The 24,809-nt window shown below is 34.9% G+C and overlaps 1 protein-coding gene across 7 annotated transcripts in view; it reads right to left on the bottom strand.

Annotated features, from left to right (window-relative positions):
- Positions 1-24,809, bottom strand: part of LOC148939397 (uncharacterized) — a 112,383-nt gene that overhangs the window by 59,272 nt on the left and 28,302 nt on the right. For all 7 annotated transcript variants that reach the window (XM_089106591.1, XM_089106585.1, XM_089106587.1 and 4 more), the window contains exon 2: positions 22,733-22,887. In XM_089106591.1, the coding sequence (XP_088962717.1) occupies positions 22,733-22,840 (108 nt within the window). In that variant the 5' untranslated portion in view covers positions 22,841-22,887. The remainder of the gene's footprint in view (positions 1-22,732; positions 22,888-24,809) is intronic.

Consider the following 24,809-nt stretch of genomic DNA (forward strand, 5'->3'; position numbering starts at 1 on the left):
GCTCAGATTTTACAGAAATAGTTTATTACCTAGCTCATAAAAGCCAGAAATAGCAAACTACCCACCTCAAATTGTAGGTTTCAGACAACAGACCTCTATGAGACACTAAAAAACCTAGCTCTGAAAAGCCAGAAAAATTAAACTACCCACCTCAAATTGAAGGCTTCAGAAGGCACACACCTAAGAGAGACTAGGAAACCTAGCTATGAAAAGCCAAAATAGCATCCCAAAGTTTAGGTTTCAGACAATACAAACCTACAAAAGGCTATGAAACCTAGTTCAGAAAAGTCAAAAATAGCAAACGACACACCCCAAATTGTAGGTTTCAGATAACACCCACCTATGAGAGACTAAGAAACCTAGCTCTGAAAAGCCCAAATAGCATCCCAAACTATAGGTTTCAGACAACACACACATACAAAAGGCTATGAAACCTAGCGCATAAAAGCCAGAAATAGCAAACTACCCACCTCAAACTGTAGGTTTTAGACAACACACACCTATGAGAAACTAAGAAACCTAGCTCTGAAAAGCCAGAAACAGCAAACTACCCACCCCAAATGGTAGGTTTCAGACAACACACACCTATGAGAAACTAAGAAACCTAGCTCTGAAAAGCCCAAATAGCATCCCAAACTATAGGTTTTAGACAACACACACCTACAAAAGAAGAAATGTCTTCAAATTCAAGGCTATCAGAAAAAAAGTTCTTGATATTTTTGTCAGTTTGTAGTTTACGCCCTAATGTCAATATCAGTAACGATTCTATTTGAATTTTTGCTAAGTTGATCAAATTGGTGTCTAAAGGGTTCATGGTAAATAAAATAGTTTGGGGGCAAGAAAAAAAACTAAAATAATGTCATGAAATCATTTCCAACACTCAGAGAAGAGTAAGGTTGGGATTGAATCATAGAGAAACAACAAGTTTACCTTTAAAAAAAAATGTGACTCAAAGACGTTTCGTTCTTTTATCTGGCTTGAAATTGCATACAAACGAGCCAATCAGGTGTTACAATCCTTTCGTTTGCTCAAAATTCGACAAAGCAACGACTGTTTGGTTAGTTTTATTTTGCATGATATTTCTAAAGCCAATTAAGATGAAGAAATGTCTTCAAAATCAAGGCTATAAGAAAAAAAGTTCTGGATTTTTTTGTCAGTTTGTAGTTTACGCACTAATATCAATATCAGTAACGATTCTATTTGAGCTTTCTCCAAGTTGATCAAATTGGTCTCTAAGGGGTTCATGATGAAAAAAAAAATAGCGCACGCCATGCTGAATGTGCTTTCAAAAACCCATCTGGTCGAAAACATGTTTGTTATCGTTAATAATTGCCAAAGATGTAAGAAAATTATGGGAAATACAATTCTCTGGTTCAAATCAGAAACTTTAGTCTATTTTCAGATCGAAAAATAAATCATTTCTATAAAATCTGAGCTAATAAGGGTTTTTGGCCGTAACTCTAGTTTCTTGTAAGAAAATTATGGAAAATACAATGCCACCGAGTCTCTTAAACCCATAAAGCTCTTTTAAAAGATACAAGAATTACTTATTTAAAACAAAAATTTCGTTTTTAATGGGCACGAAGTAAACAAAAACCGTATGAAATGAGGCAGCCGAGTCTCTCACACATCATAAAGCTCATTAAAAAGATTCAAAAAAAACTAATTTAAAACAAAAATTACTTTTTTAATTGGCACCAAGTAAATAAAAACCACACGGAATCAGGCAACAGAGTCTCTCAAACCCCGTAAAGCTCTTTTAAAAGATACAAGAACTACTTATTTAACACAAAAATTTGTTTTTAATGGGCACCAAGTAAAGAAAAACCACACGGAATCAGGCAACCGAGTCTCTCAATCCCCGTAAACCTCTTTTAAAAGATACAATAACTACTTATTTAACACAAAAATTTTGTTTTTAATGGGCACCAAGTAAAGAAAAACCACACGGAATCAGGCAACCGAGTCTCTCAAACCCCATAAAGCTTTTTTATTGTAAGAAAATTATAGAAAATACAATGCAACCTAGTCTCTCACACCCCATAAAGCTCTTTTAAAACATACAAGAACTACTTATTTAACACAAAAATTTAGTTTTTAATGGGCACAAAGTAAAGAAAAACCACACTGAATCAGGCAACCAAGTCTCTCAAACCCCATAAAGCTCTTTTAAAAGATACAATAACTCCTTATTTAACACAAAAATTTTGTTTTTAATGGGTACCAAGTAAAGAAAAACCACACGGAATCAGGCAACCGAGTCCCTCAAACCCCTAAAGCTCTTTTAAAAGATACAAGAACTACTTATTTACAACAAAAATTTCGTTTTTAATGAGCACTAAGTAAAGAAAAACCAAACGGAATCAGGCAACAGAGTCTCTCAAACCCCGTAAAGCTCTTTTAAAAGATACAAGAACTACTTATTTAACACAAAAATTTCGTTTTTAATGGGCACCAAGTAAAGAAAAACCACACGGAATCAGGCAACCGAGTCTCTCAAACCCCTTAAAGATCTTTTAAAAGATATAAAAATTACTTATTAATCACAAAAATTTCGTTTTAAATGGGCACCAAGTAAAGAAAAACCACACGGAATCAGGCAAGTGAGTCTCTCAAACCCCTGAAATCTCTTTTAAAAGATACAAAAACTACTTATTTAACACAAAAATTTCGTTTTTAATGGGCACCAAGTAAAGAAAAACCTCACGGAATCAGGCAACCGTGTCTCTCAACCCCCGCAAAGCTCTTTTAAAAGATTCAAGAACTAATTATTTAACAATAAAATTTAGTTTTTAATGGGCACGAATTCAATAAAAATCACTCGGAATCAGGAAACTGAGTCTCAAACCCTTTATAGTTCTTTTAAAAGATACAGAAACTTCTTATTTAACACAAACATTTTGTTTTTAAGGCAAGCAAATAACATGGGAATTCCTATGCAGGCAAGCCAATAACATGAGAATTCTTATTCAAGCAAGCAAATAACATGGGAATTCCTATACACGCTAGCAAATAACATGGTGCTATAGCTGCAACCAAATAACATGGGAATTCCTACATACGCAAGCAATTAACATGGGAATTCCTTTACACGCAAGCAAATAACAAGGGAATTCCTATACACGCAAGCAAATAACATAGTACTATAGCTGCACGAAATAAAAAGGGACTTAATATACACGCAAGCACATAACATGAGACGTCCTATACACTCAAGCAAATAACCTGGTCCTATAGCATCAAGCAAATAACCTGCGAATTCCTATACCCGCAAGTACATAACATGGGAATTCCTATACACGCAATCAAATAACATGTGAATTCCTATACACGTAAGCAAAAAACATGGTCCTATAACTGCAAGCAAATAACATGGGAATTCCTATACACGCAAGCAAATAACATGGTCCTATACACGCAAGCAAATAACATGGTCCTACAGCTGCAAGCAAATAACATGGGAATTCCTATACACGCAAGCAAATAACATGGTAGTTCCGATACACGCAAGCAAATAACATGGGAATTCCTATACTCGCAAGCAAAGCCAGACTATACCCCCCGAACCAGATTATACCCACCAAACCAGACTATACCCACCAAACCAGACTATACCCACCAGAAACCTGTATGGTTGGCCTTGGTAAGTCAATCAGCAAGCAAAGTATAAGGCCATGTGAGGGAGTTCTGAATCTCTTTGAAAAGGTGTAAAGGCGTACGCAAATAACATAGATATTCCTAGGGCAGCAAGCAAATTCCATATGTACTTACTACTGCTATCTTTAAACTTTGATTGAATGTGTTTGGGGAAATGGAGGGCGTGAGAGGGGGGTTAATTACTTACCACTCACTTTCGACTATTAAAAAGGGCAATTTCAATTTCCAATCAAAGGAGCCCCTTTTGAAATTTCTCCAACAACTTTCTATATAAACCTTATATGCCCCCATGGCATAACTTACAACCTTTGCACTGAAAGCTCTGATGGGGTTAGCATCCTAAAAGACCTAATTTCCAGAACTTTCGACTACGTTGAACAAAATGAATATCTCAAAATTTTGATTGGATATGTTTCGGGAAATGATGGGCGTGAGAGGGGGGTTAGTTCCCCTTCAATCACTTTCAACTATTAAAAGGGCACAAGCACTTTCAATTTTCATTTGAATGAGCCCTTTTGGATGTTTTTACAACATCGTTTTCTATAAAAACCTTACATGCTCCCAGGGCTTAACTTAAAACCCATACCGTGAGGGTCGCGGGGGGGGGGATGAGTTGTCATTCTTAAAGAACTAATTTCCAAAACTTTCAACTGCGTTGAATAAAATGGCTATCTAAAAATTTTGATTGGATGTGTTTGGGGAAAATTTGGACGTGAGAGGGGGGTTAATTGCCCTCAAATCACTTTCGATTATTAAAAAGGGCACTAGTCCTTTTAATTTCCAATCAAATGAGCCCCTTTTCAAGTTTCTACGACAAACATTTCAATAAAAACCTTTTATGCCCCCAGGGCATAACTTATAACCCTTGCCCTGAAGACTGTGGGGGGAGTGTCCTGCTCAAAGGTATTTTCCTGAACTTTAAACTGCGTGGAACAAAATGGATATCTAAAATTTTCGATTGGATATGTTTGGGGAAATGGTGGGCGTGGAAGGGGTGTTAGTTGTCGTCCAATCACTTTTGACTATTAAAAAGGACACTAGCCATTTCAGTTTCCAATCGAATGAGGCCTTTTTGAAGTTTCTACGACAACGCGTTCTATAAAAACCTTATATGCCCCTAGGGCATAACTTACAACCCTTGTCCTGAGGGCTGAGGGGGAGTGTCCTCCTCAAAAACATAATTTCTATCCGGAAATCCACAACACTGAACAAAATGGCTATCTAAAAATTTTGATTGGATGTGTTTGGGGAAAAAGTTGGCGAGAGAGGAGGGCTAGTTGCCCTCAAATCAGTTTCAACTATTAAAAAGGACGCTAGACCTTTGAATTTCCAATCGAATGAGCCCTTTTTAAGTTTCTACGACAAAGATGTCAATAAAAACTTATAAGTCCCCCAGGGCATAACTTATAACCCTTGCTCTGAATACGGTGTGGGGAGTGTCCTGCTCAAAGGTATAATTTCCTGAACTTTAACTGCGTGGAACAAAATACCTATCTCAAAATTTTGATTGAATGTATCTGGGTAAATGATGGGCATGGAGGCATGTTATTTGCCTTTCAATTACTTTCAACTAACAAAAAAGGCACAAGCCCATCCAATTTCTAATTGAATGAGCCATTTTTGAAGTTTCTACGACAACAAGTTCTATAAAAATTTTATATGCCCCCAGGACATAACTTACAACCATTGTCCTGAGGGCTGTGAGGGGGTTGTCATCCTCAAAGACCTAATTTCCGGAACTTAAAACTACGTTGAACAAAGTGGCTATCTCAAAATTTTGATTGTATGTGTGTGAGGAAAACGTATGCGCGAGAGGGGGTTAGTTCCCGTCCAATAACTTTCAACTTTTAAAAAGAACGCTAGTCCATTGAGTTTCCAATCGAATGAACCTTTTTTGAAGTCTCTACGACAACACATTTTATAAACACTTTATAAGCCCCCAGGGCACAACTTAAAACCCTTGCCCTGAGAGATGTGGGGGAGTGTCCTCCTCAAAAACATAATTTTTATCTGGAAATCAACTACGCTGAACAAAATCGCTATCACAAAAGTTTGATTGGATGTGTTTGGGGGAAAGAGGGGCGTTGGGGGGGGGGGCTAGTTGCCCTCCAATCACTTTCAACTATTAAAAAGAGCACAAGCCACTCCAATTTCCAATCGAATGAGCCCTTTTCGAAGTTTCTACGACGACTCCTTCGATACGAAGTGCCCGGGTATGGAGAAAAAAAAACACATTGTGCCCACATCGTACTTTACTTAGGCAGCGCTAGCACGCTGCCTATGATTCTTTAAACTTTTTTTTATTCAAACTTCGACTTAAGCGTTTGCTAGGTGTGGTATGAAAAATATTTCATTCTGACAACCTGGATACACATTATTTCTTTTGATTGAGTTCAACATCCCTCCCAGCATTTCTTGAAAATTCAAACTTGATATCCTAAAAGTTCTTCACGCTATCTCTTTTCACACACTAGGTGCGAACAGTGTCTTTATGTATTTCAACATCCCCCTCAAAATTCCTTAAAAATGTTGACTTATTATCCCTACTATTCCTGAGATATGGCACACATTTTAATTACCTGTTTGCATACACGATCCTTTGAATAAGTTCAACGTGTCCCTCAACATTCCCTGGAAGTTCAAACCAAACATCATTAGTCGTTCAACAAAATACCCTTACCCGTTCCTGACATACTAAAGGTACTCCCTTTTAACAAAGGGGATGCACCCAGTGTCGTTTGATTAAGCTCAACATTCCCCTCAACCAACTCTGAAGGTTTCAACTTAATAGCCATAACCGTTCCTGAGGTCAATACAGATACACCCAGATACGTGTTTCTGACAACCTATATGTACTTGGGGTCTTTTGATTTAGGCAACATCCCCCACAACATTCCCTGAAACTTTCAACTTAATGACCACATTCATTCCTGAGAAATTGCAGATAAGCCATTTTGACAACCTGAATGCACTTTAACTCCTTTGATTTAGTATGATAGTAGTAATAGTAGCAGCAGTAGAAGTAGTAAGTAGTTGCAGTAGTAGAAGTATTAGTAATAGTAGTACTAGTAGTAGCAGCAGCAGTAGCAGTAAAAGTAGTAGTAACAGTCACGGCCGCATTCACCATTGGTGTAGTAGTAATGGCGGTTGCCGTTGCAGTCGCAAGCAGTCGCAGACGCAAGAACAAGTAGTTAAGGTCGCAAGTAGTCCCCATTGCAGCCGCAAGTACTTGCAGTCACAAGTAGCCACAGTCCCGAGTAGTCACAGTCGTACGCGTTAACAAGTAGTTAACAGAATTTAAGAGAGAAAAACAGGTAGAATTTAAATAGATTTTATGTCCCACTGTTTTATTTAAATTATACCCGTTCTTTCTCTCTTAAACTCTGTAAATGGAAAAGCAGTGTGGTCTAAGAAACTGTTAACACAAGTAGTTAGTCGCAAGCAGCGACAGTTGCATTTACAGGTAGTCGCAGTCAGAAGTAGTGACAACCAGTCGTAAATAATCACATTGACAAGTAGTCGCAGTCAGTCGAAAGCGGTTGCAGCAAGAAGATGTCGCAGTCCAATAAGTCGCAGTCACAATTTGGCGCAATCGCCAGCAGTCGCAGTCTCAGACACGGGTAGTCGCAGTCTAAGACACGGGTAGTCGCAATCGCAGTCAAATGCGATCGCAATCGCTCGAGGAGCAGTCGCGAGTAGTTTTAGTCCAGTTACAAGCAGTTGCAGTCACAAGTAGTCGCAGTCACATGTAATCACGGTTACTGTTGCAGTCCCAGTAGTAGTAGCAGTGGTAGCTCTGAAAGTTTCAAGTTAATACCCTTTGCCGTTCCTAAGATATTGCAGATACGATCTCTTGAGAGCCTGAATGCGCATGGTATCTTTTGATTTAGTCCAAAAGCCCTCTCAACATACCTTGAAGTTTCACCTCAACACTCTAACACTTTCTGAACTCACCCAGGATCCGAAATAACCCGTTTCCCAATAATATATCCTACATGTAAAAAATGGACAAACTGCATAATTTAGAACCTGTTGCCAGGGGGATGCAGGGTTCATTTCATCCCCAGAAGCATAGTTATTAGACCTTCCGATTACTTTTAACAAAACGGATCTCTGAAATTGTTGCTCAGTATTAGTGTGGATGGGTATCTAAAAGGGACAAGGGGGTGGGAGCTGGTTGCTTTCCGATCACTTTTCAACATCCCCTGAAAGTTTCAACTTAATAGCCTCAACCGTTCATGAGATATTGATGATACGCCCTTTTGACGACAAGCATGTACACAGTGTACTTTGACTTTGTTCAATAACCCCCTCGCGTTTCCTGAACACCTTGATGCTCTAATACTTTTGGAGACCCAGGATCAAACGTGTGCCCGTTTTCCACAAACAAACCCTATTTGTAAACAATGGGCAATTTGCATAACTTACAGCCCTTGCCCCAGCGACAGGGAGGGGGGAGGCATGATTATTTGAATTATTGAGTATTTTGAACAAAACGGCTATCTCAAAACTTTGATCAGATGTCACTGGAAGGACAGCTAAAAAGGGCGCAGGAGGGTTGAATCGTTCCCTCCAATCACTTTTGACTCTTAAAAAGGGCACTAGAACTTTCGATTTCCAATTGATTGAGCCCCATCCCAAGTTCCTACAGCCACTCCTTCCATATGAGGTGGTTCTGGAAAAAAATTAATACAAGCACTACATTGAAGCCTTTGGCTCATTACTATTGGCAACGCTAGTCTTGTCTCTGTTTTTTTTTTTACTATGAATTAACACAAACAATAAAGATAAACCGACAATTTGACGCTTAGTTTGTGACAGAGCCCTACTCACACATATTACTGGTCAAGAATAGGGTAATAAAACTGTTTTATTAAAACAGTGGTGGGAAAACGTTCTAAATTGTTAAACCGTCTAAATTGTTATTTTTGGGACCAACAGGACATCAAACAGTTCGTGGTAACGAACTGTAAGTAAGGAGCGACCCGGCTCAATGGTAACCGAAACTCTAGAAAACAGTATTTTGATACAAGTAGATGCGTCAAAAGAATCAGATTTTAATTCTGATTTCAAATATAAAAGTTTCTTCAAGTTTAGTCCTACCTATCAAAAGTTACATGCCTGAAAAAATGTGGCTGATTTTCGAAAAAGGGGAAAAGACCCTCTAAAAGTTATAGAACCTCAATGAAAATCACACCATCAGATTTAGCGTATCAGAGAACTCTACTGTAAAGGTTTCAAGCTCCTATCTACAAAAATGTGAAATTTTGCATTTTTTGCCAGAAGAAAGATCACGGGTGCGTGTTTATTTGATTTGTTTTTTTTTCCAGGGGTGATTGTATCGACCCAGTGGTCCTGGAATATCGTGGGAGGGCTCATTGGAATGGAAATTAAAAGTTTTAGTGCCCTTTTTAAGTAACCAAAAAAATGGAGGGCAACTAGGCCCACTCCCACACTCATTTTTTTCCCAAAGTCCCCCGATCAAAATTTTAAGATAGCCATTTTGTTCAGCATGTCCGAAAATATTATAAGTATGTCTTTTAGGATGACTTAATCCCCCGAAGTTCCCGGGGGGAGGGCTGAAAGTTATAAACTTTACCCAATGTTAACATATAGCATTGGTTATTGGGAAGTATACAGACGTTTTCAGGGGAGATTTTTCCTGGTAGTGGGGGCAGGGGGGGGGGTCGGGGGCTATGTGGGAGGGTCTTTCCATGAAGTAAGTTTTCATGGGGGAAGGGACATTGCTATGAAGGGGACGCCGGACTTCCCAGCATTATTTAAAAATAGATCAGAAATTAAATATAAAAAAACAAGTTTTTCAACTTCTACAGCAGCAACATCAAAACTTTAAACGAACAGAAAATATTACATATATGATTGGGTTCACCCCCTAGTCAATACTTCCTCTTTAAGCCAAAGATTTTTTCAGAACTTTCATAAGAGCTATTTATTCTAATTAACGGTCTTTGTGATTAAGGGTCATTTTTAAAGAATTGGAACAAAATTCGAACTTAAGCTTAAAGAGCAAGGTATTGACTAGAGGGCGAACCCCCTAATATACGTATAAAAATATATGAATATAGAAGTTCGTTACGTAAGTTAATTCGTAAGTTACGTATATTTATTACTAATAAAAACGTTCGTAAATAAAATGAAACAAGTATCGAGAAAGCCAGTTAACCAAATAAAAGTAAATTAATATGCAAATTTTGTTTTAATTATTCATGTACGGTAAGATCAAAACCTTGATTTATTCAAAAACGTCCAAAAATTAAATAAAAAAAAAACAAGTTTTTTTTAACTGAAAGTAAGGAAGGACGTTAAAACTTAAAACGTACAGAAATTATTCCCTATATGAAAGGGGCTGTCCCCTCCTCAACGCCTCGCTCTTTACGCTAAAGTTTGACTTTCTCACAGCTCTATTTTTTTAAACAATAAAAAACTTTAGCGTAAAAAGCGAGGCGTTGAAGAGGGGGACAGCCCCTTTCATATAAGGAATAATTTCTGTTCGTTCTAAGTTTTAACGTCGTTCCTTATTTTCAGTTAAAAAACAATTGATTTTTTTTATTTATTACAAAATAAGGCCATTGAAAAGCAACTATGCTATCTAATAGCTGTGAAAGAACAAAGCATAGGGGTGACAAATACAAAGGGCCAGTTAGCAAGTCATGCTGGTATAATATAGCACATACACATACTTCCACAAGAAACAGTAACAAGCTTTTTCTGGCCTAATTCTCAAACCTCATCTGGATAGAGAAAAGATACAAACAACAATATGAAAAAATGAAATAAAAAGTAGTGCAATATTGAAGGAGGTTTCCAGAGCTCTAGAAAAAATGTTTGACAAGAGAAACAAGAACCATAAAAGATCTGAGATAAAGACAAAAACGTAGGATGATTATGGTATTACTTTATTTCGACATTTAAATTATCCACTGTAAATAGTAAAATCTAATAATTAGAATCAGCTAATACTCGGTTTTAGAATGGGCCTAGTTTTGGTATTACTAGAACCTCATTGTGAATGCGCCTTAACAAGTAACAGTAAGAAGATTTTTGTTAACGAAGGCAACAAAAGAATATAAAAACAAAAGAAGACATTAGTAGATAGTATCTATGGAATTCTGCTGCCTGTATAGCAATTCCTGTTTTAATTTGCAGCCTTTACGTTCCATGGTAGCTTTCCATGCCATAGTGTACAGCCAGCGGTTATTTGGCAGTGTATAATGTGTTCAAACAGGTTTTTTTTCTGTTTTTGTTGTCAATTTCACAATGAACGTACTTCATGAGTTCACATACACATACTTAAAACTACACATGACTAAAAATGTTATAAAACTACATGCTATTTGCTTATGTCCTGTTGGTACCATTCCAAACAGGTGGGGATTCCCCACCTGCTCCTAAACATTGAAAAAAAGATAACAGTATGAACGAGGGATTCCCCGGGCGAATTTGTTTCAACTCCAAGTTTTTTTTTTCAATCAGACTGGTGTTTTTAAAGCATATTGTGTACATGTGTGTAGGCTTTGTTATTAAAAAATTTGACACTACAATAAGAATTTTTTGATCGACATTTAAAAAGGGGTAATGAGATTTGCGAATTGGAATAAAAAATTTTAACTAGAAATGGCTGAAAAGTGTTTTGGGGGAGATGGGGTGATTGTGTACTGCATAACACACATGTGATGTTTGGACAGTGGTGTCAGTATAAAATAATTTAACGTTCCCTTCATTCCCCCATTTCTGAGGGCAGTGGAGGGGGGGTCAATTTCGGAGGGAAAACCAAAAATACTCAGAATTGAAAATAAATGGAATCTGCCTCAAGGGGAAGGCTCAAAGGCCCTTCGTTCTCCCATTACTGAGGGCCGGGGAGGGGGGGGTCAATTTCGGAGGGAAAACCAAAAATAATCAGAATCGAAAAAAAATGTGATCTGCCTCAAGGGCAAGGCTCAGAGGCCCATCCTAACACCATTTCTTAGTGGAGGGGAGGGGGGGTCAATTTTGGAGGTAAAACCAAAAATACTCAGAATCGAAAATAAATGGGATCTGCCTCACGGGGAAGGCTCAGCGGCCCTTCATTCCCCCTTTTAGGAGGGCAGGGGTGGGGGGGTCAATTTTGGATGGAAAACCAAAAATACTCAGAATCGAAAATAAACGGGATCTGCCTCAAGGGCAAGGCTCAGAGGCCCTTCGTTCCCCCATTTCTGAGGGCAGGGGAGGGGGAGTCAACTTTGGAGGGAAAATCAAAAATGCTCAGAATCGAAAATAAATGGGATCTGCCTCAAGGGCAAGGCTCAGAGGCCCTTCGTTCCCCCATTTGTGAGGGCAGGGGAGGGGGGGGGTCAATTTTGGAAGGAAAACCAAAAATACTCAGAATCGAAAATAAACGGGATCTGCCTCAAGGGCACGGCTCAGAGGCCCGTCCTTCTCCCTCAGAAAAAGTTTTAACAAGAAATGTTTGAAAAGTATTTTTTTGGGGGATGGAGCGATGACAGATTGGATGTCTCAGACTAGTGATACTGCTGTACCGTGGTACGAATTGCTTGTTAAAAACACAAATTAATTATTTGAAAATAAATTTTTAACAATAAATGTCTGAAAATTTTTTTTTTGGGGGGTGGGGGCGATGACAGAGTGGATGTCTTAGACTAGTTATAGTGCTGTACTCTGGCATGAATTGCTTTCGAAAACCCGGATTACTTAGTTGAAAAAAAAATTTTAACAAGAAATGTCTGAAAAGTTTTTTTTTTTGGGGGGGGGGGGTGAGGGCGATTACAGAGTGGATGTCTTAGACTAGTTATAGTGCTGTACTGTGGTACGAATTGCTTGTGAAAAACCCGGATGAATTAGCTGAAAATAAAGTTTTAACAAGAAATGTCTGAAAAGTATTTTTTTTGGGAGATGGGACGAAGACAGAGTGGATGTCTTAGACTAGTGATAGTGCTCTACTGTGGGAAGAATTGCTTTCGAAAACCCGTATTATTTAGTTGAAATAAATTTTTAACAAGAAATTTCTGAAAAGTATTTTTTTTTGGGGGGGTGGGGGCGATGACAGAGTGGATGTCTTAGACTAGTTATAGTGCTGTACTCTGGCAGGAATTGATTTCGAAAACCTGGATGAATTAGTTGAAATAAAGTTTTAACATGAAATGCTTTCGAAAACCCGGATGAAATAGTTTAAATAAAGTTTTAACAAGAAAGGTCTGAAAAGTAATTTTTTTGGGGGGTGGGGGCGATGACAGAGGGAGTGCTGTACTCTGGCATGAATTGCTTTCGAAAACCCGGATGAATTAGTTGAAATAAAGTTTTAACAAGAAATGTCTGAAAAGTATTTTTTTTTGGGGGGGGGGGGTTGGGGCGATGACAAAGTGGATGTCTTAGACTAGTTATAGTGCTGTACTCTGGCATGAATTGCTTTCGAAAACCCGGATGAATTAGTTGAAAATAAAGTTTTAACAATAAATGTCTGAAAAGTATTTTTTAGGGGGAGGGGGCGATGACAGAGTGAATATCTTAGACTAGTTATAGTGCTGTATTGTGGTACGAATCGCTTGTGAAAAACCAGGATGAATTGTTTGAAATAAATTTTTAACAAGAAATGTCTGAAAAGTATTTTTTTGGGGGATGGGGCGATGACAGAGTGGATGTCTTAGACTAGTGATAGTGCTGTACTGTGGTACGAATTGCTTTCGAAAACCCGGATGAATTAGTTGAAAATAAAGTTTTAACAAGAAATGTCTGAAAAGTTTTTTGTTTTTTTTTGTTTAACAAAATTGGCTGAAATAAAAGCGGAACTATTAAAATCACAACTCAAGGTCAGTAAATAATTCCTTTTTTTTTGTTATTTTTTTTTTTGTTAAACACGATTGGCTGGAATAAAAGCGGAACTTTTAAAATCACAACAACTAAAGGTCAGTAAATAATTCCTTTGTTTTTTGTTTTTGTTAAACACGAGCTATTGTAGAAAATAATTTCAAAGTACCAAGTCACGTGATAGTTACGCTTTTGTAGAAAATAGTTTCAAAGTACCAAGTCACATTATAGTTACGCTATTATAGAAAATAATTTCAAAGTACCAAGTCACATTATAGTTACGCTATCGTAGAAAATAATTTCAAAGTACCAAATCATATGATAGTTACGCTATTATAGAAAATAATTTCAAAGTACCAAGTCACATTATAGTTACGCTATTGTAGAAAATAATTTCAAAGTAACAAATCACATGATAGTTACGCTATTTTAGAAAATAATTTCAAAGCACCAAGTCAAATGATAGTTACGCTATTGTAGAAAATGATTTCAAAGTACCAAGTCACATGATAGTTACGCTATTGTAGAAAATAATTTCAAAGTACAAAGTCACATGATATTTACGCTTTTGTCGAAAATAATTTCAAAGTACCAAGTCACATAATAGTTACGCTATTGTAGAAAATAATTTCAAAGTACCAAGTCACATGATAGTTACGCTTTTGTAGAAAATAATTTCAAAGTACCAAGTAACATGATAGATAAGCTAGTGTAGAAAATAATTTCAAAGTACCAAGTCACATTATAGTTACGCTATTGTAGAAAATAATTTCAAACTACCAAGTCACATGATAGTTACGCTTTTGTTGAAATTAATTTCAAAGTACCAAGTCACATGATAGTTACTCTTTTTTAGAAAATAATTTAAAAGTACCAATTCAAATGATAGTTACGCTTTTGTAGAAAATAAATTCAAACTACAAATTCACATTATAGTTAATCTATTTTATAAAATAATCTCAAAGTACCAAGTCACATGATAGTTACGCTATTATAGAAAATAATTTCAAAGTACCAAGTCACATTATAGTTACGCTATTGTAGAAAATACATTCAAACTACCAAGTCACATGATAGTTAGGCTTTTGTAGAAAATAATTTCAAAGTACCAAGTCAAATTATAGTTACGCTATTTTAGAAAATAGTTTCAAAGTACCATGTCACATGATAGTTAAGCTATTGTAAAAAATAATTTCAAAGTACCAAGTCACATGATAGTTACGCTATTGTAAAAAATAATCTCAAAGTACCAAGTCATATGATAGTTACGCTATTTTAGAAAATAATTTCAAAGTACCAAGACACATTATAGTTACGCTATTGTAGAAAATAATTTCAAACTACCAAGTCACATGATAGTCACGGTATTGTAGAAAATAATTTCAAAGTACCATGTCACATTATAGTTACGCTATTGTAGAAAATAATTTCAAAGTACCAAGTCACATTATAGTTACGCTATTGTAGAAAATAATTTCAAAGTACCAAGTCACATGATAGTTACGCTTTTGTATAAAATAATTTCAAAGTACCAAGTCACATGATAGTTACGCTATTGTAGAAAATAATTTCAAAGTACCAAGTCACATGATAGTTACGCTTTTGTAAAAAATAATTTCAAACTATCAAGTCACATTATAGTTACGCTATTGTAGAAAATAATTTCAAAGTACCAAGTCACATGATAGTTATCCTATTTTAGAAAATAATTTCAAAGTACCAATTCACATGATAGTTACGCTATTGTAGAAAATAATTTCAAAATACCAAGTCATATGATATTTACGCTATTGTAAAAAATAATTTCAAAGTACCAATTCACATTATAGTTAAGCTATTGTAGAAAATAATTTCAAACTACCAAGTCACATTATAGTTACGCTATTGTAGAAAATAAATTCAAAGTACCAAGTCACATGATAGTTACGCTTTTGTAGAAAATAATTTCAAAGTACCAAGTCACATTATAGTTACGCTATTGTAGAAAATAATTTCAAAGTACCAAGTAACATTATAGTTACGCTATTGTAGAAAAATAATTTCAAAGTACCAAGTCACATGATAGTTACGCTTTTGTAGAAAATAATTTCAAAGTACCATGTCTCATGAGAGTTACGCTTTTGTAGAAAATAATTTCAAAGTACCAAGTCACATGATAGTTACGCTTTTGTAGAAAATAATTTCAAAGTACCATTTCACATGATAGTTACGCTATTGTAGAAAATAAATTCAAAGTACCATGTCACATGATAGTTAGGCTTTTGTAGAAAATAATTTCAAAGTACCAAGTCACATGATAGTTACGCTATTGTAAAAATTAATTTCAAAGTACCAAGTAACATTATAGTTTCGCTATTGTAGAAAATAATTTCAAAGTACCAAGTCACATGATAGTTACGCTTTTGTAGAAAATAATTTCAAAGTACCATGTCACATGATAGTTACGCTATTGTATAAAATAATTTCAAAGTACCATGTCACATGATAGTTACTCTATTTTAGAAAATAATTTCAAAGTAACATTTCAAATGATAGTTACTCTTTTTTAGAAAATAATTTCAAATTACCAATTCACATGATAGTTACGATATTGTAGAAAATAATTTCAAAGTACCAAGTCACATGATAGTTACGCTATTATAGAAAATAATTTCAAAGTACCAAGTCACATTATAGTTACGCTATTGTAGAAAATAATTTCAAAGTACCAAGTCAAATGATAGTTACGCTGTTGTAGAAAATAATTTCAAAGTACCAAGTGACATTATAGTTACGTTATTATAGAAAATAATTTCAAAGTACCAAGTCACATTATAGTTAATCTATTGTATAAAATAATTTGAAAGTACCAATTCGAATGATAGTTACGCTATTGTAGAAAATAATTTAAATGTACACAGTCACAGGATAGTTACGCTATTATACAAAAGAATTTAAAAGTACCAAGTCACATGATAGTTACGCTTTTATAGAAAATAATTTCAAAGTACCAAGTCAAATGATAGTTACGCTTTTGTAGAAAATAATTTCAAAGTACCAAGTCACATGATAGTTACACTATTCTAGAAAATAATTTCAAAGTACCAAGACACATGATAGTTACGCTCTTATAGAAAATAATTTCCAAGTACCAAGTCACATGATAGTGACGCTAATATAGAAAATAATTTCAAAGTACCAAGTCAGATGATAGTTAAGCTATTGTAGAAAATAATTTCAAAGTACCAAGTCACATGATAGTTATGCTTTTTTAGAAAATAATTTCAAAGTACAAAGTCACATGATAGTTACGTTATTATAGAAAATAATTTCAAAGTACCAAGTCACATGATAGTTACGTTATTGTAGAAAAAAATTTCAAAGTAATAAGTCACATGATAGTTAAGCTTTTGTATAAAATAATTTAAAAGTACCTTATCAAGAGTTAGTTACGCTATTATAGAAAATAATTTAAAAGTACCAAGTCGCACGTTACTTGCGCTAATACAGAAAAGAATATTAAAGTACCAAGACAAAGGATAGCTAAAGTCATATATAAAATAATATCAAAGTACCAAGTAACATAATAGTTATGCTTTTGTAGAAAATAATTTCAAAGTACCAAGTCACATGATAGTTACGCTATTTTATAAAATAATTTCAAAGTACCATGTCACATGATAGTTTATTTATTATAGAAAATAATTTAAAAGTACCAAGTCACATGATAGTTACGCTTTTATAGAAAATAGTTTCAAAGTACCAAGTCACATTATAGTCACGCTATTGTAGAAAATAATTTCAAAGTACCAAGTCACATTATAGTTACTCTATTGTAGAAAATAATTTCAAAGTACCAATTCACATGATAGTTACGATATTATAAAAAATAATTTCAAAGTACCAAGTCACATGATAGTTATGCCATTGTAGAAAATAATTTCAAAGTACCAAGTCACATGATAGTTACGATATTATAGAAAATAATTTCAAAGTACCAAGTCACATGATAGTTACGCTATTGCAGAAAATAATTTCAAAGTACCAAGTCACATTATAGTTAAGCTATTGTAGAAAATAATTTCAAACTACCAAGTCACATGATAGTTACGCTATTGTAGAAAATAATTTCAAAGTACCAAGTCACATGATAGTTACTCTTTTGTAGAAAATAATTTAAAAGTACCTAGTCACATGATAGTTACGCTTTTGTAGAAAATAATTTCAAAGTACCAAGTCACATGATAGTTACGCTATTATAGAATATAATTTCAAAGTACCAAGTCACATTATAGTTACGTTATTGTAGAAAATAATTTCAAAGTACAAAGTCACATGATAGTTACGCTATTGTAGAAAATAATTTCAAATTACCATGTCACATGATAGTTACACTATTATAGAAAATAATTTCAAAGTACCAAGTCACATTATAGTTACGCTATTGTATAAAATAATTTGACTGGACCAAGAAATTTAATTAAGTAAATTAAGAAAAAAAAAATTTAGCCAGGGTTAGGTTAATTGTCTTACTACAAAAATTCATAATACTGTTTTTGGTAAGTTTATATTCATTCTTGCTTGTTATCGCATTTGGCTATAGAGGCGTAATCCTAACGTAAAGGTCGTGGGTTTGATCCACTCACGAGCCAGAATTTTGACATTCGTGACTTGGTAGTTTGAAATTATTTTCTACAATAGCGTAACTATAATGTGACTTGGTACTTTGAAATTATTTTCTACAATAGCGTAACTATCATGTGACTTGGTACTTTGAAATTATTTTCTACAAAAGCGTAACTATCATGTGACTTGGTACTTTGAAATTATTTTCTACAATAGCGTAAATATAATGTGACTTGGTACTTTGAAATTACTTTCTACAATAGCGTAACTATAATGTGACTTGATAGTTTGAAATTATTTTCTACAAAAGCGTAACTATCATGTGACTTGGTACTTTGAAATTATTTTCTACAAAAGTGTAACTATAATGTGATATGGTACTTTGAAATTATTTTCTACAAAAGCGTAACTATCATGTGACTTGGTACTTTGAAATTATTTTCTACAATAGCGTAACTATCATGTGACTTGGTACTTTGAAATTATTTTCTACAATAGCGTAACTATAATGTGACATGGTACTTTGAAATTATTTTCTACAATACCGTGACTATCATGTGACTTGGTAGTTTGAAATTATTTTCTACAATAGCGTAACTATAATGTGAATTGGTACTTTGAAATTATTTTCTATAATAGCGTAACTATCATGTGACTTGGTACTTTGAGATTATTTTTTTACAAAAGCGTAACTATCATGTGACTTGGTACTTTGAAATTATTTTTTACAATAGCGTAACTATCATGTGACTTGGTACTTTGAAATTATTTTCTACAAAAGCGTAACTATCATGTGACTTGGTACTTTGAAATTATTTTCTACAAAAGCGTAACTATCATGTGACTTGGTAGTTTGAATTTATTTTCTACAATAGCATAACTATAATGTGACTTGATACTTTGAAATTATTTTCAAAAATAGCGTAACTATCATGTGACTTGGTACTTTGATATTATTTTCTACAATTGCGTAACTATAATGTGACTTGGTACTTTGAAATTATTTTCTACAATAGCTTAACTATAATGTGACTTGGTACTTTGAAATTATTTTCTACAAAAGCGTAACTATCATGTGACTTGGTACTTTGAAATTATTTTCTACAAAAGCGTAACTATCATGTGACTTGGTAGTTTGAAATTATTTTCTACAAAAGGGTAACTATAATGTGACTTGGTACTTTGAAATTATTTTCTACAATAGCGTAACTATCATGTGACTTGGTACTTTGAAATTATTTTCTATAAAATCGTAACTATAATTTGACATTTTACTTTGAAATTATTTTCTACAATAGAGTAACTATCAAGTGACTTTGTACTCTGAAATTATTTTCTACAATAGCGTAACTATCATGTCACTTGGCAGTTTGAAATTATTTTCTACAAAAGGTTAACTATAATGTGACTTGGTACTTTGAAATCATTTTCTACAATAGCATAACTATCATGTGACTTGGTACTTTGAAATTATTTTCTAAAATAGCGTAACTATCATGTGACTTGTTAGTTTTAAATTATTTTCTACAATAGCGTAACTATAATGTGACTTGGTACTTTGAAATTATTTTCTATAATAGCGTAACTATCATGTGATTTGGTACTTTGAAATTATTTTCAACAATAGCGTAACTATAATGTGACTTGGTACTTTGAAATTATTTTCTACAATAGCGTAACTATAATGTGACTTGGTACTTTGAAACTATTTTCTACAAAAGCGTAACTATCACGTGACTTGATACTTTGAAATTATTTTCTACAAAAGCTCGTGTTTAACAAAAAAAAAACAAAAAAGGAATTATTTACTGACCTTTAGTTGTTTTGATTTTAAAATTTCCGGTTTTATTCCATCCAATCGTTTTTAAAAAAAAAGAAATAACAAAAAAAAAGGAATTATTTACTGACCTTGAGTTGTGATTTTAAGAGTTCCGCTTTTATTTAAGCCAATTATGTTTAAAAAAAAAAACAACTTTTCAGACATTTCTTGTTAAAACGTTATTTTCAACTAATTCATACGGGTTTTAGAAAGCAATTCATGCCACAGTAAAGCACTATAACTAGTCTAAAACATCCACTCTGTCATCGTCCCATCCCCCAAAAAAATACTTTTCAGACATTTCTTGTTAAAACTTTATTTTCAACTAATTCATCCGGGTTTTTCACAAGCAATTCGTACCAGAGTACAGCACTATAACTAGTCTAAGACATCCACTCTGTCATCGCCCCCACCCCCAAAAAAATACTTTTCAGACATTTCTTGTTAAAACTTTATTTTCAACTAATTCACCCGGGTTTTCGAAAGCAATTCATGCCAGAGTACAGCACTATAACTAGTCTAAGACATCCACTCTGTCATCGCCCCCACCCCCCCAAAAAAATACTTTTCAGATATTTATTGTTGAAACTTTATTTGAACTAATTCATCCGTGATTTCGAAAGCAATTCATGCCAGAGTACAGCCCTCCATCTGTCCTCGCCCCCACCCCCCAAAAAAATTCCGATTCAGACCTTTCTTGTTAAAACTTTATTTCAACTAATTCATCCGGGTTTTCGAAAGCATTTCTTTTTAAAACTTTATATTCAACTAATTCACCCTGGTTTTCGAAATCAATTCATTCCAGAGTACAGAACTATAACTAGTCTAAGACATCCACTCTGTCATCGCCCCCACCCCCAAAAAAAAAAACTTTTAAGAAAATTCCTGTTAAAAATTTATTTCATATAATTAATCCGGGTTTTAGAAAGAAAGTCGTAACACAGTAGAGCACAATCACTAGTGTAAGACATCCACTCTGTCATCGTCCCATCTCCCAAAAAAAATACTTTTCAGACATTTCTTGTTAAAACTTTATTTTCAGCTAATTCATCCGGGTTTTTCACAAGCAATTCGTACCACAGTTAAGCACTATTGCTAGTCTAAGACATCCACTCTGTCATCGCCCTCACCCCCCCAAAAAAAATACTTTTCAGACATTTCTTGTTAAAAGTTTATTTTCAACTAGTTCATCCGGGTTTTCGAAAGCAATTCATGCCAGAGTACAGCACTATAACTAGTCTAAGACATCCACTCTGTCATCGCACCCACCCCCCAAAAAAAAATACTTTTCAGACATTTCTTGTTAAAACTTTATTTTCAACTAATTCATTTGGGTTTTTCACAAGCAATTCGTACCACGGTACAAAACTATCACTAGTCTGAGACATCCAATCTGTCATCACTCCATCCCCCAAAAAAATACTTTTCAGACATTTCTTGTTAAAACTTTTTCTGAGGGGGAAGGAGGGGCCTCTGAGCCTTGCCCTTGAGGCAGATCCCGCTTATTTTCGATTCTGAGTATTTTTGGTTTTCCGTCCAAAATTGACCCCCCCTCCCCTGCCCTAACAACTGGGGGAACGACGGGCCTCTGAGCCTTGCCCTTGAGGCAGATCCCATTTATTTTCGATTCTGAGCATTTTTGTTTTTCCCTCCAAAATTGACCCCCCCCCCCCAGCCCACACAAAATGGGGAAAGAAAGGCCTCAGAGCCTTCCCCAATAGGCCGATACCAATTATTTTAGATTATGATTATTTTTGGTTTTCTCTCCAAAATTCACCCCCCCTCCCCTGCCCTCAGTAATGGTGGAACGAAGGGCCTCTGAGCCTTGCCCTTGAGGCAGATCCCATTTATTTTGGATTATGAGTATTGTTGGTTTTCCCTCAAAAATTGACCCCCCCTGTCCTCAGAAATGGGGGAACGAAGGGCCTCTGAGCCTTCCCCTTGAGGCAGATCCCATTTATTTTCGATTCTGAGTATTTTTGGTTTTCCCTCCAAAATTGACCTCCCCCTCCCCTACCCTCAGAAATGGGAGAACGAAGGGCCTTTGAGCCTTTCCCTTGAGGCAGATTCCATTTATTTTCGATTCTGAGTATTTTTGGTTTTCCCTCCGAAATTGACCCCCCCCTCCCCTGCCCTCAGAAAAGGGGGAACGAAGGGAACGTTAAATTATTTTAAACTGACACCACTGTCCAAACATCACATGTGTATTATGCAGTACACAATCACCTCAGCTCCCCAAAAACACTTTTCAGCCATTTCTAGTTAAAATTTTTTATTCCAATTCGCAAATCTCATTACCCCTTTTTTAAATGTCGATCAAACAATTCTGATTGTAGTGTCCAAGTTTTTAATAACAAAGCCTACGCACATGTACACACCTTGCTTTAAAAAAACCAGTCTGGTTGAAAAAAACTTGGAGTTGAAACAAATTTGCGCGGGGAATCCCCCGTTCATACTGTTATTTTTTTGAAATGTTTAGGAACAGGCGGGGAATCCCCACTCGTTTGGAATGGTACCAACAGGACATAAGCAAATAGCATGTAGTTTTATAACGTGTTTAATCACGTGTAGTTTTAAAAATGTGTATGTGAACTCATGACCTACATTCATTGTGTAATTGACAACAAAAACAGAAAAAAAACCTGTTTGAGGACATTATACACTGCCAAATAACCGCTGGCTGTAGACTATGCCTTGGAAAGCTACCATGGAACGTAAAGGCTGCAAATAAAACAGGAATTGCTATACAGGCAGCAGAATTCCATAGATACTATCTACTGACATTGAACTTAACTAATTATAAAATTGAACACTGAGAGTAAAACTTACTTTGTTCAGAATCTCTCTAAGTAATAGATCCAACCTCTTTCCTATATGAGCCAGACAATCTAAATGAGTAAATAAAACTTGTTTCCACTTGGTAATGTCTATTCCCATTGTTTACAGAAGCATGGAGACCAGTGCTGAGATAGACTTTTCAGAAGCTAGAACAGAATTTAATCAAATGCAGGAGTTTATAGAAGAAGTGCCCAATGACTTCGAAATGCTTGTTTTCTACCCAAATATTTAGACATTTATACAGAGAAAATCGATATTTTCAGAGGGGGAATATCCTTGGATGAATATTAGATGGCAAAACCCCATTCTAAATGTTTCTAATAAAGAAATAATCACACTTGCACAAACGCCTTGTGATTTAAACCCTAAGATCCCAACACCAGAAACAGTGTATTTTTTATGCTATTTTTACCCATTATTTATCAAAAAGTATACATTTTGTAGAATTTTTCACGCTTCAAAGGGGGAGATGCCAATGACCTCCCCTTGCAACATATTCAATTATCTTAATTGATTTCCCTCCTTTAATCTATGTGTGAATTATCAAAACTGATCAATAAAAAACAAAATTACAATTTCAGTGTGTTTTCGTAAATATGTAAAAAAAAATTTCTGATGTACAAGGCAAGGATCTTTCATCAATGAAATTAAAACAACAAGAAACATATTGTTATAAAGAACACAAACAATTATTTCTGGGCCATGAAGTAGAAATTACGGCATGTTACATGACAGAATATTTTGTGTTATCAAGTTAGAAAACTGTCAGTCCAAACAATAGGGAAACGTTCAGTGCAGAAATAATTTTTAATACGCTGGGCAAAAGCAACCTCTGAGGCATTATTAAGTAGTGATAGGAATACGGGATAATAATAGGGTAAACTGGACATTATGAAAAAATTATGGATAAAATAGCCCTTATGTAAAAGAAAAGTAATGACCTACAATTTTTGGTAGAAAATAGATATTGGGCATTTACAATAAAAATGAACCAAAAAGACATACTTAATATATAATAGGAGCAACAAGGTTACAAAGATTTTTTTTTTTTTTTTTTTTTTTTTTTTTTTTTTTTTTTATGGGAAGAGCTTTTCTGAACCAAAACAGACATTTTTGATTCAACAGGCAGAAAATATTCAATGCAGGTTCTAACTTTTACCTGAGAAGTATGTTTCAGTGATTAGTGCTGACTACAGAGGTAATCTTGCTGTAGTTACAATATGAGGCAAACTTGGTACAATAATTGGTTTGGCATTGAATTAGGAGTTATACATATGTTACCTCGATTTATATGAACTATTCTGTGGGATTTTCTCCCAGGGAACGCAGCAAGCACTATGAGAGAACATTACATTAAATGGAAAGGTAAAACCATCATTGATCTGTATCATGAGAATGATTTCAGGTCCATAAACATAAGTAACAAAAAATAACAATGACGTAAAACTGAGAGCAGAAATGAAGTCATGTAATAAGCCAAAAATAAAAGGAACAGAAATTAAAACAAAAAATCATTTCAAACTTTAAAATCATATGTATTACTGAAGATGATAAACCTAGCCCTAAAGCAAACATTAACTATATTTACATTCCGAAAACAATATGAAGTTAATGCAGTAATCTTTGGCTGGCTATTGTTTCCTATGCAATTGATGGTACAAACAATTTGGCTCTATGTCTGTCACCAAGTCATTACTGCATAAACACTTTACTATTAATTGTAAAACTATGCCATTTAATTACAGTGTTATTCATAATTTTTGCTAAGCACTTATGTGAAAGCAAGTTTTCCTATCCTAACACATGCCAAAAACAAATAAAACATAAACCAACTAGCTCAAGATTTTTCTGGCACCCTCATTCTGTTTTTTCTTTTCTTTTTCGGTGCCCTTTTCACATTGACCCCCCCCCAGATTTTGCTCTAGATCCACCTTTGCAACTACCAGAAGTATGTAACCCATTGTACCTGAAGATAAACAAGCTTTACAGTCTACTGTTAAGTCACTTTTTGTGATAAAGAGGAAATCCTCAAGCAATGAAACTATGAAGCCTGCTAATGCCTGGAGAG

This window comes from Artemia sp. Qi Xiang Cuo, chromosome 21 (assembly GCF_049724085.1).
Source record: "Artemia sp. Qi Xiang Cuo chromosome 21, ASM4972408v1, whole genome shotgun sequence".
In the NCBI taxonomy this organism is placed as follows: domain Eukaryota; kingdom Metazoa; phylum Arthropoda; class Branchiopoda; order Anostraca; family Artemiidae; genus Artemia; species Artemia sp. Qi Xiang Cuo.